Consider the following 16,181-nt stretch of genomic DNA (forward strand, 5'->3'; position numbering starts at 1 on the left):
GGGTATATTTAGGTATCGTCTTTAGCGATATTATTAAGGATATAACGACGGATAAAGGGCCTAGCGTATAACTCGACGTTATAAGTAATATACTAGAGGTATAGGATAGTATTAGTTATAGGAAAAACCTAGTAAAATAGCTAGTAGTTAGTATATAAACTATATAATAGTTAAAATACTAATATTTTTAACTATATTTCGTAAAGCCTACTCCTTATCTATTAAGATAGTATATAGGCTAAAGTAAGAGGTAGTAGCTAGAGTAGCTAGAGTAGTATCCTTAAAGTTATATATTAATATAAAGCTAGATAGATAGCTATTTTCGAGTATACTTTATAGAATATAGGATATTAGGGGACTAGCTACTAAAGACTCTAACTCTAAGGGATTAGCTATAGTAGTACGGATAAGTATTAGTATACTTATACTACTACTAATAGCTATATAGATATCCCGTAGCTAGCTAAGTGCCCGATTATAAATAGCTTCCTTCTTACTACTTAAAAAAGTATAGGTAATATAGAAGGTCTTCCTAATAGAAGATACTTCTACGATATTTAGTAGGGGTATCTTCTATTTATTAGTCTTATACGTATAGTCTATCTATAAAATATATAGATAGATACGTAGAAGCTAGAGACTAATTTTATAGACTAAAAAAAGGGAAGTAAAGGAGTTATTAACGGTATTTACCTTATACCTAATAATCTAAGTACTATCCCTTAGGAGATCTATAAGAAGGGCCTATATCGGGGTACGTCTAGCGAGCTATTTTCGTATTATACTAGCCCTAATATTATTAATATTACGGGTACGTAGATATAAAGTACGCCTCTTAGCCTTAGCCTACCCCCGAATACTACTTATAATATAACGGGTAAAGATACTATCGGTAATCTAGGTTATAATAGTAGGTAGGACTCGCCTTCGCTTACGCCTTTAGGGGATAATTATAGTTAACTCGTTAACTACACTATAATTATAGTAAGAAGTAATAATTTTAACCTACTAGATACCGCCGGTAGTAAGTCGAAGGTTACCTTTAAAGGGGTAGGAAGTTATATAACGAACTTACCTTCGCTATCTATTTAGGAGGGCCCGATTAGTCCGATAACCCCGACTATAGCTATATTAGAATCGTATCTTATTAGGTACGTTACGCTAGGTAACGATTAAGAAGCCTAGCGGGAGGGACTATAAGTTAAGGATATCTAACGCTTTAGCTTTTACGGCTTAGATACTAATAGAGGTAGTATTCGTAATTATTTAGAAAGGGGGTATAGTATCGGGAAGGTTAGGGGGTTAGGGGTCTATAGTATCTAGTCTATCTATATCTATTAGATATAAGTAAAAATTTACGAAGCTATACGTACTAGGGCTTATAGTTTAGGAGGTAGACTAAGCTAGGGTAAGAAAACTCGATTAGCACTATCTTTAAAAAATAGCCTCTATTTTATGATTACGTGACCGATTAAACCCTATATTACTAAACCCTCTTTTTTAGTAGGAAAAAACTCGATTAAATTAGTATCTAGGAATAGCCTTATTTTTACACTAAACCCCTTTTTAGTAGGAAAAAACTTAATTAAATCAGTATCTAGGAATAGCTTTATTTTTGCACTAAACCCCCTTTTTAGTAGGAAAAAACTCTATTTTTACACTAGAACTTAATTAAATCAGTATCTAGGAATAGCCTCATTTTTACACTAAACCCTTTTTTAGTAGGAAAAAACTTAATTAAATTAGTATCTAGGAATAGCCTCATTTTTACACTAAACCCCTTTTTAGTAGGAAAAAACTTAATTAAATCAGTATCTAGGAATAGCCTTATTTTTACACTAAACCCCTTTTTAGTAGGAAAAAACTCGATTAAATCAGTATCTAGGAATAGCCTTATTTTTACACTAAACCCCTTTTTAGTAGGAAAAAACTCGATCAAATCAGTATCTAGGAATAGCTTCGTTTTTGCATGATAGTATAGATGGCGTGTAAGATTCTACATTCGCGATAGGGTGCCTAGATAAGATTCGGGTACTATCCGAAATACTAAGGGAGTACCATATTAAATACGACAGGCTGTGAACAAATTATGGCCAGTGGGAAGTAAATCGTAAAAGGCTTAGCGCCCTGGGTGCCCGTAGTAATTTTGGGTGCCCATAGTAGTTCTCAAGGTTTATAGGTGCTGTTGTTGGAGTATATACGGTCAATATCTGTTTGCATGGTTTGCACTGCACATGTCTATCTTCGATCATCCGACTCAAACCTCCGAATATCAGACACAATGCGTCCAATCTCCAGAGCTGTTCTCCGGCCGTACGTTTGTCCAACCTGCCGACATGGCATTGGCGCTGGTCGGCGACGATTCAGCTCCAAATTGGACTCCCCCGAGCTATATGATGTAGTTTGCGTTGGAGGCGGACCCGCGGGCCTAGGGTTGTTGGCCGCACTCCGTATGCATCACGAGCATTATGCAGACTAGAGTGACATTGACTGATATGATATCGCTATAGGAGCATCGCCTATTACCTCGAAGCTGAAGGTTGCACTCATTGAGACTCAGGACCTCAGCAAAGCCAAATCATGGGATCTTGGACCGGACCAGTTCTCCAACAGGGTCAGCAGCTTGACCCCCTCGACCGTCTCATTCCTACGCAGCATCGGCGCCTATGATCACCTGGATGCCACTCGTGTGCAGGAATACCAGGATATGCAGGTCTGGGACGGCCAAACCGGGTCCCGTATCACATTCGACTGGTCAATGGAGACATCACCATTTGAAGATATGCGCACCGTAGCAACGATGACCGAGAACGCGAATCTGGTGCGCGCACTACTGCGCCGAATTGCCGAATCAGGAGACGAGAACCTCTCCCTCTTCTCAAACTCCACAGTCGCCTCCATCGAAAACGGCTCCGACCTGAAACCCGAAGGTCCCGACCTCTCAGCCTGGCCAGTCCTCTCCGTCAAGCCCACAGGCCCAGCCGCCGAGACCGAGGCACCCAAGCGCATCGCCGCACGTCTCCTCGTCGGCGCAGACGGTATCAACAGCCCCGTCCGCTCCTTCGCCGACATCTCCACCTCAGGCTGGGACTACGGCCGCCACGGCATCGTCGCAACCCTCGCCCTATCCGAGCCATCCACCCCGCCATTCCCAGCTTCCAAGCGCACAGCCTACCAGCGCTTCCTTCCCGCTCTCGGCGGCCCCATCGCCCTCCTCCCCCTACCAAACAACCACGCAACCCTCGTCTGGTCCACAACGCCCGAGCACGCCGCATACCTCAAATCCCTCCCCACCCCGGCCTTCCTCGCCATGGTCAACGCCGCCTTCCGTCTGGACATGACTGACCTCACCTACATGATGGGAATGCAAACCTCCGACTCCTCCCACCAAGACGAACTCACCTGGCGCACCCAGAACACCCCCTCCCAGCCCAGATCCCGCCCCCCGTAACAGGCGTGCAGACAGGAACCGTCGCTTCCTTCCCCCTGCGCTTCCGCCACGCTTCGCAGTACATCTCGCCGCGCGTGGCCCTTGTCGGCGACGCCGCGCACGTCATCCACCCGCTCGCCGGCCAGGGTCTCAACCTCGGTCTGGCGGATGTTGCTTCGCTGTCGAAGACTATCCAGTACGCCGTTTCCCACGGTATGGATGTCGGAGACTTGCTTACTCTCGAGCGCTACTCGTCTGACCGCTACTTGCCCAATGCTAAGATTGGGGGTGCTTGCGATCTCCTGCACAAGATGTACAATGTTCCTGGGGAAGGACCTGTTACTTGGGCGCGTAGTCTTGGATTGAGCGTTGTTGATCGGTTGCCGTTTGTTAAGTCTTTCTTGATGAAGAATGCCGAGGGGTATTAGTTGTGTATAAATATGTCTTTTTCTATGTATTGTACTTCTAGTCTTTCTATGCAAGCCTTTTCCTGTGCAATTTGTGCTTTTGTAACTTTGATAAATGGCTACTGGTATCGATCTAGATATTCGAAAGACGCAGTATATCCTACATCAGTAACGATGAAAGAGTATAGGTGGAAATGCAATGAATTGGGTATTTGAAATTCCACTAAAGACATCAACCCACACTCTTTAAAACGAGATATCTTTAGTTATTTTTTTGTAGGCCATCGAGCCCCAACCCCGACAATGCAAGAGATCTATATAATTTTGGGGAAAACAGAGAAACCCTCTCGAAGACAAAAAAACAACACGCTCATAAAGGGAAAACGAAATAAGAAAAATGAACCATTACTGGTTTAATTTAAACACTGGTACCCTGCAGCTGCTGGGCCAGAGAGGAGATGACACCCTGCTGCTTCTTGGCGAGACGGGTTTGCAACTCAGGGACCAAGGAGGTGATCTCGACTTCGACACCTTCCTTCTCGGGGTGTCCTTCGGGCAGACCCATCTCCTTGATGCGGCACTTGCCGGCGGCAAGCTCGTCCTCGCCGAGAATGATGCCGAAGGGGATGGCGCCTTGTTCGGCGGCCTTGAATTGCTGGGGGAGCTTGGGCTTCAGCTTGTAGGAGAATTCGGCCTGGAGGATATGTATGTCAGTGAATGTCAAATTGTAGGACAAGGAATCGTAAGCTTACCTTGATGCCAGCGCTCCACAGCTTCTGGCAGATGTCCATGCGCTCCTTCAACATGCCGCTGAAGCCCTTACCACCGAAGGCCATGACGTAGGCGTCGACCTCACTGCTGCGCAGAGCATCGGACTTCTGCTCACGCTCGAGACGTGCCTTGGTGATGGAGAAGATACGGTCAACACCGAATGAGATTCCAACACAGGGGATCTGTGCCTTGGGCAGGAACATGCCCACGAGGTTATCGTAACGACCACCGGCGGCAACACTGCCAACGCCGAGGGTGGGGTCGTTGGAACGGTCGTCATCCTCGGAGGGCTTGCCCTTGCCCTTCTTAATAGCCTTCTGCGCCTCTGGGGCATCGGCCTGCACACCAGCCGAACCCTCGGTGACAACCTCGTAGATGACACCGGTGTAGTAGTCCAGGCCACGGGCAAGGGACATATCGAAAGAGATCTTGTCCAATACACCGAATGCCTCCAAGTAGTCCATCATCAAAGCCATTTCCTCGAGACCGGCCTTGGCAGAGGCATTGGCGTTGAGGGTCTCGTCCTTCAGGAGAACGTCGAGCAGCTCTCGCGAGCCCTTGTGCATGACATATTTCTCAATACGATCCGCAACCTCGGGGTCGAGAGACTTCTCATCGACCATCTCCTTGCGCACATCGGCCCACGGCATCTTGTCCAACTTGTCGACGGCACTGGAGATAGGGCGGATCTTGTCCTCCGGAACACCACAGACGGCAAAGACACCATCTAGAATCTTGCGGTGGTTGAGCTTGATGGTGTAACGACCGTTCCAGCCCAGCTCCTCGAAGACTTCACAGACAATGCGCAGGATCTCGGCATCGGGCACCATGGAGTCGAAAGTACCGGCGATATCGAAGTCGCACTGGTAGAACTCACGCATACGGCCCTTGCTGACAGCAGGCTGGTCGCGGCGGTAGACCTTGGCGATGTGGTAGCGCTTGATGCTGCGGACGTCGGTGTTCATGGCGAGCCAGCGCGCGAAAGGCACAGTCAAATCGTAGCGCAGCGAGCAGATCTCGCCACCCTGATCCTTCAGATCGTAGATCAGCTTCGAGTCCTCACCATATTTGCCAGTCAGGAACTCGCGCAGCTCGAAGACGGGAGTGTCCAGTGCGGTACCGCCGTGGCGCTTGAAGACATTGGAGATGGTGGTGAAAATGCGGTCTCGGAGGAGGGCGTCGGAGCCGGACCAATCCTTGGTGCCCTTGGGGGTCTTGAGGTTGAAGTTGTTACCCTTTTCTTTCGGCATTGTGTCGTATTGAGCGAAGCGATGGGAGGAGGAAAACTGACGAGTGCGGCGGGGATGGTTTTGGTGGTGGGGGATGGTGGGGGCACGGAGATTATTTTTATTCGAGATGACTCGAGGGTTCTGCAGGGACGGGCAGCTAGTCACGTAACAGCGGGGAGACACGCCAAATGGATTGGCAATTGCTCGTTGTACAGAGCGCAATGGAACAGAAATGGACGGCATAAAAAAAGAACGACGCTGCGAAACAAGATTAACTGGTTCATCCACTCCGAGTCTCCCCTGGCCTCCTGAGGCATTGGCTGATTCGGGGCTTCTTCTGTTTGGGGGAGGTTTGTCCGAAGAGTTTATCCGGGCAGAGTTTTGGAGTCGATGCAAACAGGGCAAACAGGGTAAACGCCACAAATGTTCTCCCGCGGTGCCTTCGAGTCTCCGAGGCTTCCAGGGCTCTTCTATTGCTTCTACGCTGTGAAAGATCAAGGAACATCCGACTGGGAATGTCCTCCCACAGCCCCAGGGCTGAACTCACATAGATCACACGTTCTACTTCAATCTTTCCCGGTGGAAGTCTACCTATCTAGGTGATTATATTGGTTACAACGTTTCGAATCAGTCACGGCCATCCTATTTGATACTAGATCTGAGAAAAAGACATCCTATAGTTCCAAAATTAGCTCCCCAGCCCTTAGGATGTACGGAGTATAGCCCAACATTCAGCTTTCCCTAGATCTGCCCGTTGATTGTAACCTGAGAATTCTTTCATGCGGCTTATTCTGCGCCTGGGAACTACTCCCTTTCCTCTTCGGGCATCCTGCACATTCCAATGTGATCACGATCGTACAGTGGTCATCGCGAATGTACGATGCAACAGAGCATTGGTGTGGATGATAGCCACCACATATGACATGACCACAGTAAATCGCTCACTTCGGGACAAGCCAATCTGCTCCATAGGCCACAACGTCATCCAGCGGCCAGCCAGATGCAAAGTATGGTGTTTCCGGGCACAGTTGGGCAATACACCGAGGTGGGCTGTTTTCCATATCTTGAACGCCAACAAAGCTAAAACGTCTCCAACATGCGTCTTTTTTAACGCCGAGCCCCTTGGAAGTGGTCAAGCTTGTCTCGCCACCCCCACTATGATGTACATTACAGATTCGGCAATCAACGGAGCGGAGGTATCCTGGCCGCCTATGTTGTATTTTGTTTATGTGTGGTTTTCTCATTGGGGGAAATTCTGTGATCAGATCATAGTCTCTGGGATATGAAATCTTAATCCCGACAACTAATCAGACGTTGTACTGGCAAGATTTATCCAGATTACCCGTCGGAACGTGCGTTATGTGGCACTGGAACGGGCGAAGGAATGGCTGGGTTCCCCATTGCTGCGCCTATTGGGTACCCGCAAGGGAGTGTATTTAGATTGATATGCGAGGCAGATGAGAGAGACGTGCCGTCGTCTTATGGGGCCATGGGGCCCGGGAAAGCAGATGGTCCCCTTGCGCGACGATGTCATACCAGAGATCTGTGAGCAGCGTCGGGCAGACCGGCACACTTAGGGAGTCCGTACTCCGTATTGCCCAGCTTGTTAACGTTGACAAGAATTGCCAAGTACCGAAAAAGTAAGGAACACATTTCGCTTTGGAAGGGGCCACCTTTTTTCCCCACGGCCGTGACGATCATTGGCCGTTAGAAGACGCCATGCGAGGGGCGGACACATGGCCCGTGAGCGAAGGCGGCACAGAACCAATCACAGCAACCGAGTCCATCGTCCAGGCAGCGACGAGAGGGGAGTGCCCTTTGCCCATGGGACGTGGGGAGGAGGCCACTCCGGGGGGCCAATGGGTTACATTCAGATGGCCCCTCTCCGATATACCCGCACACAAATAGACAATTGCTCGGAATCTGCTGGAGAATGGGAGTAGAGCATCGCAAGATCGCAAGATCGCAAGATAGCAAGATCTCCTCTCGAGTCTCGAGTAAAATTCGGCGATTGGACCAGTACCTGCTTTAGATCCCCACGTGGAAGGTAGCGGCTAAGATGAATGGGGTAGGTCAAGAGATATCTCTGGCTTAGCTTGAGTGTCTTCTGGACGTTTCTGCAGGGAGTAAATTACCGTGATCATGACTTGTGAGATCCAATCAAATAATACTCCATTCCTGAAGGGAGATCTCCAATTCGAATGCCTGTAGGTAATAGTTATCTTGCTTTCTACTTTCTATTACTCCGTTTTTAAGCTCGAACCTCATTTACCCTGAACCCTCTCTCTTTCTCTCCTTTACCTTTACCCCAACCTTCCCCTTTACCGTTTCCCATCTCACCCCCCCGGCCCTTCTTATTTCCAGAACCCTTATGTGATCAACAACTTATCCCCGGACGCCCTGTATTTCTCTCCTTCGGCCTACGCATATCAACGGTGGACTCGAATCTTCCTCTCAACTCCCTCTCAACTCGGGCGATCAGACCCCAATGCAGACTGCGACCGACCACTAAGCCATCATGAAGGGGCTCTTCTCCTTGGGTTCAAAGAATGGGGTAAGTGACAATGATACATCCCTACAGCCATGCTCTTTCAGCCTTGTAGCACAGCAGATGCTTCGGGCTCTCCGTGAGACCATTCGGATTAGGGCCGCCACTGACTGGGAGATTCTTTGCGCAGGCTGCCCATCCCCCGACCACCGCGCCACCCGTGAAAAAAGACCTGCACTCCCCGCAGATCTCCCCGCTCGAAAAGCGGTTACAGGATATGGGCGCCATTCGTGGCGATGGCAGTGACAAGTTCTATGGAATGGAAAACGTGAGTTCCGGACTTCCCTGGAATCTGCTCGATTCCCACACTGACTGCAATCCTCGCGCCGGTCTAGTATGGTAACACGTGTTACTGTAACTCCATCCTACAATGCCTCTACTACTCGGTGCCCTTCCGCGAAGCCGTCATTAACTATCCGCAACGCACTCCGCTGGACAGCCTCGAGGCTGCGCTTGCAAAGAATCTACGATACCAGAACCCGAATGCACACATCGAAGCCGAGGCCCTGGCTGCCAAACAGAAGGCCGCATCGCCACCATCTGCGCGTCAGGCCGGTGTGCCCCCAAATCAACCACAGAAACCGGAGGATAAGGATTCGCCGGAGTACAAGAAGAAGGTAGCGCTGCAGACCCTTCCAATCCTGGAGACCAAGAACAATGCGGGCAGCTATGGGATGTCAGAGTCTCTTTTCACATCGCTCAAGGACATATTCGAGTCGGTGGTAGGAAGTCAAGCACGCATTGGCATCGTTCGCCCCCAACAGTTCCTGGACGTTCTACGGCGAGAGCACGAAATGTTCCGGACCGCCATGCATCAAGATGCGCACGAATTCTTGAATCTACTCCTCAACGAAGTCGTGGCCAATGTTGAAACGGAGGCCACCAAACAAGGGTTTGCGGAGAAGGCTTTGCCACCAACAGAGAGCGCCGATTCATTAGGAATACAGACATCCAGCACGGGTTCGAAGTCACCGAATACTACGAGATGGGTTCACGAGCTGTTCGAGGGAACTTTGACGTCTGAGACAAAGTGTCTCACTTGTGAAAAGGTTTCCCAGCGAGACGAAGTGTTCTTGGACCTCTCGGTGGATCTGGAGCAGCATTCGTCTGTAACCTCGTGTCTCCGCAAGTTCTCAGCCGAAGAGATGCTTTGCGAGCGAAATAAGTTCCATTGTGACAATTGCGGAGGACTGCAAGAAGCAGAAAAGCGAATGAAGATCAAGCGCTTGCCTCGTGTGCTGGCTTTACACTTGAAGCGTTTTAAATACACCGAAGACTTACAGCGATTACAGAAGCTGTTCCATCGCGTTGTTTACCCCTACCATCTGCGCCTGTTCAACACCACAGACGATGCCGAGGATCCGGACCGCCTTTATGAATTGTATGCGGTGGTTGTGCACATTGGTGGAGGACCGTACCATGGCCATTACGTTGCCATCATCAAGACCGAAGACCGCGGTTGGCTGCTGTTTGACGATGAACTCGTGGAACCGGTGGACAAGAATTACGTGCGCAACTTCTTCGGAGATCGACCTGGATTGGCGTGTGCCTATGTCCTATTCTATCAAGAGACAACTATCGAGGCTGTTATGCGGGAGCAGGCGCAGGAGAATCAGGCTCACACCCCTGTGGGCCCCGAAACAAGCGAAGCTGGGAAGACTAATGGATACTCGCACTCCCCGCCGCTAGCTCACGCCCAAAGTGCATCTCAGGTCCCTCCTGAACAGGCAGCTCCCTTCTCTCCTATCACCCGAATCCCAACGGCACCTCCGTTGTCCACTTACCAAGAAGAAGCTCCAGAATCTCACCCAGCTTCGCCGCGGCCTGTCCAGCCATCTCTCCCCTCGATCCCTGATGTACCAGCTCCTCCGTTGAGTCCAAAGAAGAGCGATCACCAACTACGGAAGGAACGTCGTGCATTGGAAAAAGAGAAGGAGAAGAATGAAAGACATCGCCTGAAAGAGCAGGAGCAACACAACCGAGAGATGCACCGACGAGAGACAGAAGATTTGAAAAGAGCCATCGAGGCCAGCAAGATCGAGTCGCACGATCTCACTGCTGAGAACGGATCACCAAGGAAATCGAGCGGTTTCGGCTTCTTACGAAGGGGTAGCCGTAGTCTCAGCCACCGGCTAAACAAAGAGAAGGAGCCTCGAGTCTCGACGTCTGATCTGTCCACAGCGCCGCTTGTCCCAGAGGTTGTTCCAGAAGCATCACAGAGCGAGACAGAACCGGCCCAGCCAGTCAAGCAGCCAGTTCAGCCAGTTCATTCGCCGGTCTCTCCGAGGGATTTCTCGCCCATCTCCCACCCCAAACAACCCAAACAATCCATCCGGACTCCCGAGCTCTTGGCCAAGGACCACACCCACCATTCGAAACCCGGTCATATCCCGCGGTGGAGGTCCTTCAGCTTCAAGAAGGTGTCATGAAATATAATCAGTGTTTCCCCATACAACACTTATTCCCGTCTTCTTTCACACAGCTTCACCCACTTTTCTCGGAGATATCCCCTATTATCTTGCACATATGAGCGCAAATTTTGTTTTTGCACATACTAGCTTCCTCCAATGGATGTACTATCATGTTCCTATGATCTGCGCTTCTCTGCCTTCTTATTCTGCTGTGGAAGCCCTCGATCTCAGGGTATCCTCCACAGCCATGTCTTTCTAGACTCCGTTGGATCTCAGATCCCGCCGTATCTGATCTTTTTTTCCCCCTATCTTCTCGCTATCTGGCCTGTGGTATTTGTTCTTTTTTTCACCCTTTTCCATTGCCATCGCTTTTCCGCACTGCCACTTTTTGTATCATGTACAGCGGCGTGATACCTACACTGACAGGGCTGATACCTGACAGGATTGCGAAAAGAGGCGTTCTGGGTTTGCAGTCTACTTTTTTTCCCGGCGAGCGTGGGTCATTTGCTGGAATTTGGGCGTCTTGAATTGTGTTTTTACGTTTCATTCCAGCTCATTAGCGAATCTTCTTTTTTCTTAGCATTGCTTCCTCCGCTCTAGCTGCGTACGTATGTATCAACCATTAGATTTCCAGGATTGGGTAGACACGCTTCGCCAATGTCTGCATGGTAATATCTTGGCAGCTCCGATGTACAAAGTAGATCTGAAGTAGATGCTATGCAATTAGACAGTATCCTGGCATATGCTTCGTAGCCTGGTGTCACCACATCTCGTCCAACCTTGGAAGTATCCCATCTCGGGTGTAGCATACTGTAGAGTACAGAACGCATAGGCTAAAGCCACTAGAGCTTATGAAACATCAGAAGCATATCCTGCTGTCCGCATCGTTTGTAGCATCCTCCAGCAATCCCCGTTATATGGATGCCCTCGCGGGGGCGGCCCAATCCCCTTACATACTCGCACCAATTCAAATTTCTTGAACATGCTGTGACTGGTATCGGGTTCTCGAGTTCTATCGAACAGCGCAGAGGAGAGCTACACTATCCCTGAACATCTATGGAAATCGCTCCCGGGCCCATACGGATATATGTTAGCGCGTATGATATCCGGTCAGCCGTGTTAAATAATATCCTTGGGCGTCTTTCGAAGACATGACTCTAGTCAAACTACTCCGTGTTACCAGCCCAATCTCAAAAGAAAAGAGTGCATTCCAGATTCCAAGTCCAGAGAGGAAGGGGAAAGACAGAGAAGGATCTCCAGATAAGTCCTTCTTCCCTGGGGGCTGCAAGCCCATGTAAACCCAGCGATACCCTTTCCGAAAGGATCCTTGCCTCCTTCCCAATAGCCCTTACCAGGTCGTCACACTCTGTCCTCCGTGCTTGAGCTTCTCTTCCTACTTTCTTCTCACCGCACTTCTCGCTTTACTCCCTTTAGACCTTATCTATAGCCAAGTAAATATATACAGACATAGATATCCAAGTAGGATGAGAGTGATAAACTAGATAGGGATCTAGCTGATTCAACCACTAAAAGGAATTACATCCCGAAAGAAACAAACCCCTACCAGTTAGCATCCCAACTGCTAGGGGATCGAAGAAAAAAAAGAAAGGTTTGAATTCGACAACTGCATGATTCGAACATGCGCCTCCGAAGAGAGTAGATGAGTGAATGCGAACAGGTGTTCGAGTTCGAGTCTACCGCGTTAACCACTCCGCCAAGTTGCCTTTGCATGTAAAGAGGCCCGATTAACAGATCCAGCAAAATGATGCGAACCGTGGATTCCATACAGGGCGTAGGTGGGGCATAATTCAAGAGTGTATGTAAATGTTGATATCGGATAAGTGCTTCAAGTTAGAGTAAGGGAGAGGAAGCTTGGAGCGTAGGTAGGATGCGTAAGATATAGTCTTCGGAGCAAGCTCTCTCGGATGAGTCTGGATGTAAAAAAAATAATAACAATAGGTAACGACCCTCGAGAATTACAGCTCCGACGTTGAAAATCGACAAAGAAGTCAAATTTCGAGTCCGATCAAAGAAATAAAAAAAAGATCTCGACAGCTGCATGATTCGAACATGCGCCCGCGAACGGAATTGATTTCGAGTCAATCGCCTTAACCACTCGGCCAAACTGCCTTAGATGGAAGTTACGGCCACATTAGGCTACATATTCAAAACACGCCTGTGAGCAAAGAAGGATTGATCGTTTACAGTTGATTGGGCTACGATTTCTATCAATTCTGGGTACCTAGGTATGATAAGAGCAGTATTCGACCTAGATGGCAAGCTCCCCGCTGGACCTTTGTCTCCAATTATTTGCATTGCAATAGAGTGGTTCGATATAGTGCTTAGAGCGACTGTGTGTATCCCGTGCTGCATTCTATTGATATACCTTACTCAGGCCGCCTCGGGAGACTCAGATCAGACTCGGTGAGCGAGCCAAAGCGCCCAGACCAACTTGAGCGAGGAGATCAGACTGCTCGGCTCGGGTGGTTCTCAGTGGGTTGCAGCCTTGGAGCGCTCCAGCTGACCAGACCGCTTATACGGAGTATAATGACTACTCCGATCAGACTTAGGGACATGCTCGGCTCTACCCAGCAAGTATGAAGCGACAAGGACGGAGTATTGAAACGGGAAAGGAACGCCAAAAGGTGGCAGAGGAAATCCGGTGCATAGGTTGGCAGGTGGAGCTAGCAGCTGGGGTCACAACGAGTCCTTCGGGATAGGATCCAGCCAGTGGAAGAAACTGCTAAGAGCGCATTTAACCGAGAATCAGCTCGTAGACAATGATGACCGTATTGATGACGATAAGGGGTACTGGATTATGGAGATTGGTTAGCGATCCTGTCGGGCCACGGCTGGTGTCTGAGTTGACCAGATGGGCTTGTCCAAGGCTGAACAACATTCCCACAATAGACTCTCAAGACTGGCCTAGTTGTAGTGGACATGGGAGGGTGCTCTGGAAACGTACTTCGCATCACGGTCCGCACACTGGCGATCAGATTGACGGACTTCGCCTTCACGCTTGTGCTATCGTATGTCGCGCCGAAGCCAGGCTCGGATTGTGTGCGACCCCATCCAACTGTATATATCCAGCATAAGTTAGATTCATCCGGTTTTGTATAGGAGATGTAGCTGGGGGAGGAAGGGCATACCGCGAGCTAAGAAGCGGTCTTCGGAGAGAACGGCGATGGCATTGATGATGAGAACGATCACTAGAGATCAAGGATGTCAGTATGAGCTAAAGAGTAGGGTTCTGTATAAATACACACCGTAGACTAGCTTCCCAAGGCCGAAGAAGAACATCGTTGCGGGGAGTTGGGGAAGATGTTAAAGGTGAAGTGCGGGAAGCGCCAGATCTCCGGATCAACAACTCACCTCGGATGCAGCCACCATGGGATACGGTTGGTTGACTCGATCAAAGCATACCAGCAGATAAACTAATGATGTGCTACAGCATCTGCGATCCTCCCTCTTCTCTTCCCCGCCCTGATCCTCCTCCACCTGCTTGTCGCTCCATACACCAAAGTCGAGGAGTCCTTCCACGTCCAGGCCGTGCATGACATCCTGGCCAACGGGCTCCCAACGAGCTTTAATGACTCGACCCTAGATCGCATCAATTATGACCACTTTTCTTTCCCGGGCGCAGTGCCTCGGAGCGCCCTTGGTGCGGCGGCACTCGCTATGCTCTCGAAGCCCGTCATCTGGTTGAATGAGGGGATCAACCAACAGCTACTAGGTACGGAAAGATCGAACTGCTATACGGCCTATCAAGCTGACAATTGCTTCCAGCTCGGGCTGTTCTTGGTCTACTCAATGCCTCTGCTCTGGCAGCTTATGCTAGCGGCCTGCGACGCAGCTTCGGCCAACTAGTAGCTATCTGGTATATCCTATTCCAGGCAAGCCAGTTCCACATGATATACTATGCCTCGAGACCGTTATCAAACATGTTCGCTTTCAGCATAGCAACGCTAGCAATGCGCCTGCTCCTCCCTAGTCCTCGGTCAACAATCCAAGACCGAAAACAATGCAGCCTTGCACTGATCCTCCTCACGATCGTTGGCGTCGTGTTCCGCTCCGAGCTAGCCCTCCTAATCGGAACACAGACTCTATTTCTCCTGGCAACACGGCGAATCGGTCTCAAAGACGCTATCTTCGCCGGTCTCATCGGACTCACCACAGGTCTCGTCCTCACAGTTACCATTGACGGCTTCTTCTGGCAGCGCTTCCCACTCTGGGCCGAATTCGAAGCCTTCCGCTTCAACGTTCTCGCAGGCCAGTCCTCAGAATGGGGAACAGAACCTTGGTCATTCTATTTCTTCAACGCTCTCCCTCGTCTCCTCTTCAACCCTCTGTCCTACCTACTCGCCATCCCCGTTGCCCTGCGCCAACCAGCCACGCGATCCCCCGCGCTAGCACTTCTAGTCCCGGCGCTCTCCTTCGTCGCGCTGTATAGCTTCCAACCTCACAAGGAGTGGCGCTTTATCGTCTACATCATCCCCTCGCTCACGGCAACCGCAGCTCTCGGCGCCGCATATCTCTGGACGCACCGTTCACGCTCTCTCTTTGCCCGTCTAGCCACTCGTGCCCTGGCCCTATCAACACTCGCAGTATTCTGTCTATCGAATCTCGTTCTCCTCCCTGCATCAGCGGCGAACTACCCAGGTGGACAGGCTCTCGATGCCCTACACCACCAACACGCCATCATGTACAACGCAACCGACTTGCACTCCAAGCCCGAATCTCCTATCAACGTCTACTTCGGAAACCTCGCCTGCCAGACAGGTGTAACACGTTTCCTGCAACAACACCCCTCGTCGGGGTGGGTATATGACAAAACCGAAGACAAGGCAACCAAATCCACAACCGAGTTCTGGGACCAATTCGACTATGTCATCGTCGAGACATCGTCAGATGCGGGGGTCATGGATCCAGATGAACTGAGTCTCAGACACGCACTCCCTGATTCCACATGGGAGAAGGTGCATGTGGTAGATGCGTTTGCGGGCATTTCTGTTCTGAAACCCGGCGCCCCTGCCAAGGCAATTGCCGAGAAACGTCTTATTGGCGCTATTGCTGGTGCGCGTGCTGTTGATTTATTCGAGGACGTGCGCGAGCATGTGAGAAGCTCTTGGTTGCGGGGGTGGTGGATTGAGGTGAAGATGAAGCCGAGGGTTCAGGTGTTGAAGCGGGCGAGGGACATCCCCAATGTCTAGTATACCGGATTGAATATATAGACTTTTTTTTTGTTATGTATGCATTTAGGGGGTATTCATAGAGAAAAGTCCAACAGGGCCATCTGGCATGGAGCTGATATTAACAATTGAAGATAACTACAATATGGTCCCAACATTCGACAAAGTACATGCAACTGGGTATTATTCATCAATC

At 49.7% G+C, this 16,181-nt stretch overlaps 5 protein-coding genes across 5 annotated transcripts; 3 read left to right on the top strand and 2 right to left on the bottom strand.

Annotated features, from left to right (window-relative positions):
* Positions 1-2,281: 2,281 nt before the first annotated feature.
* On the top strand, positions 2,282-3,858 carry N7457_007390 (putative ubiquinone biosynthesis monooxgenase (Coq6); the record flags this gene model as incomplete). Its single annotated transcript, XM_057178433.1, has 3 exons — positions 2,282-2,450; positions 2,511-3,329; positions 3,416-3,858. The coding sequence occupies 3 exons, from the start codon at positions 2,282-2,284 to the stop codon at positions 3,856-3,858; spliced, it is 1,431 nt and encodes a 476-aa protein (XP_057030177.1).
* A 397-nt stretch (positions 3,859-4,255) lies between these two features.
* Positions 4,256-6,080, bottom strand: N7457_007391 (histidine--tRNA ligase; the record flags this gene model as incomplete). The annotated part of the gene is made up of 2 exons (XM_057178434.1): positions 4,256-4,531; positions 4,590-6,080. The coding sequence occupies 2 exons, from the start codon at positions 6,078-6,080 to the stop codon at positions 4,256-4,258; spliced, it is 1,767 nt and encodes a 588-aa protein (XP_057030178.1).
* A 2,275-nt stretch (positions 6,081-8,355) lies between these two features.
* On the top strand, positions 8,356-10,814 carry creB (uncharacterized protein; the record flags this gene model as incomplete). Its single annotated transcript, XM_057178435.1, has 3 exons — positions 8,356-8,391; positions 8,441-8,653; positions 8,721-10,814. 3 exons carry the CDS (start codon positions 8,356-8,358, stop codon positions 10,812-10,814), a joined length of 2,343 nt encoding a protein of 780 aa, XP_057030179.1.
* A 2,737-nt stretch (positions 10,815-13,551) lies between these two features.
* Positions 13,552-14,096, bottom strand: N7457_007393 (YOS1 family protein; the record flags this gene model as incomplete). Its single annotated transcript, XM_057178436.1, has 4 exons — positions 13,552-13,607; positions 13,762-13,872; positions 13,946-14,005; positions 14,063-14,096. 4 exons carry the CDS (start codon positions 14,094-14,096, stop codon positions 13,552-13,554), a joined length of 261 nt encoding a protein of 86 aa, XP_057030180.1.
* An 88-nt stretch (positions 14,097-14,184) lies between these two features.
* Positions 14,185-16,006, top strand: N7457_007394 (dolichyl-P-Man:Man(7)GlcNAc(2)-PP-dolichol alpha-1,6-mannosyltransferase; the record flags this gene model as incomplete). The annotated part of the gene is made up of 3 exons (XM_057178437.1): positions 14,185-14,194; positions 14,248-14,529; positions 14,583-16,006. 3 exons carry the CDS (start codon positions 14,185-14,187, stop codon positions 16,004-16,006), a joined length of 1,716 nt encoding a protein of 571 aa, XP_057030181.1.
* Positions 16,007-16,181: the final 175 nt, after the last annotated feature.

The sequence above is a fragment of the Penicillium paradoxum genome, assembly GCF_028828445.1.
Source record: "Penicillium paradoxum strain IBT 22861 chromosome Unknown utg000006l_segment0_segment0, whole genome shotgun sequence".
In the NCBI taxonomy this organism is placed as follows: Eukaryota; Fungi; Ascomycota; class Eurotiomycetes; order Eurotiales; family Aspergillaceae; genus Penicillium; species Penicillium paradoxum.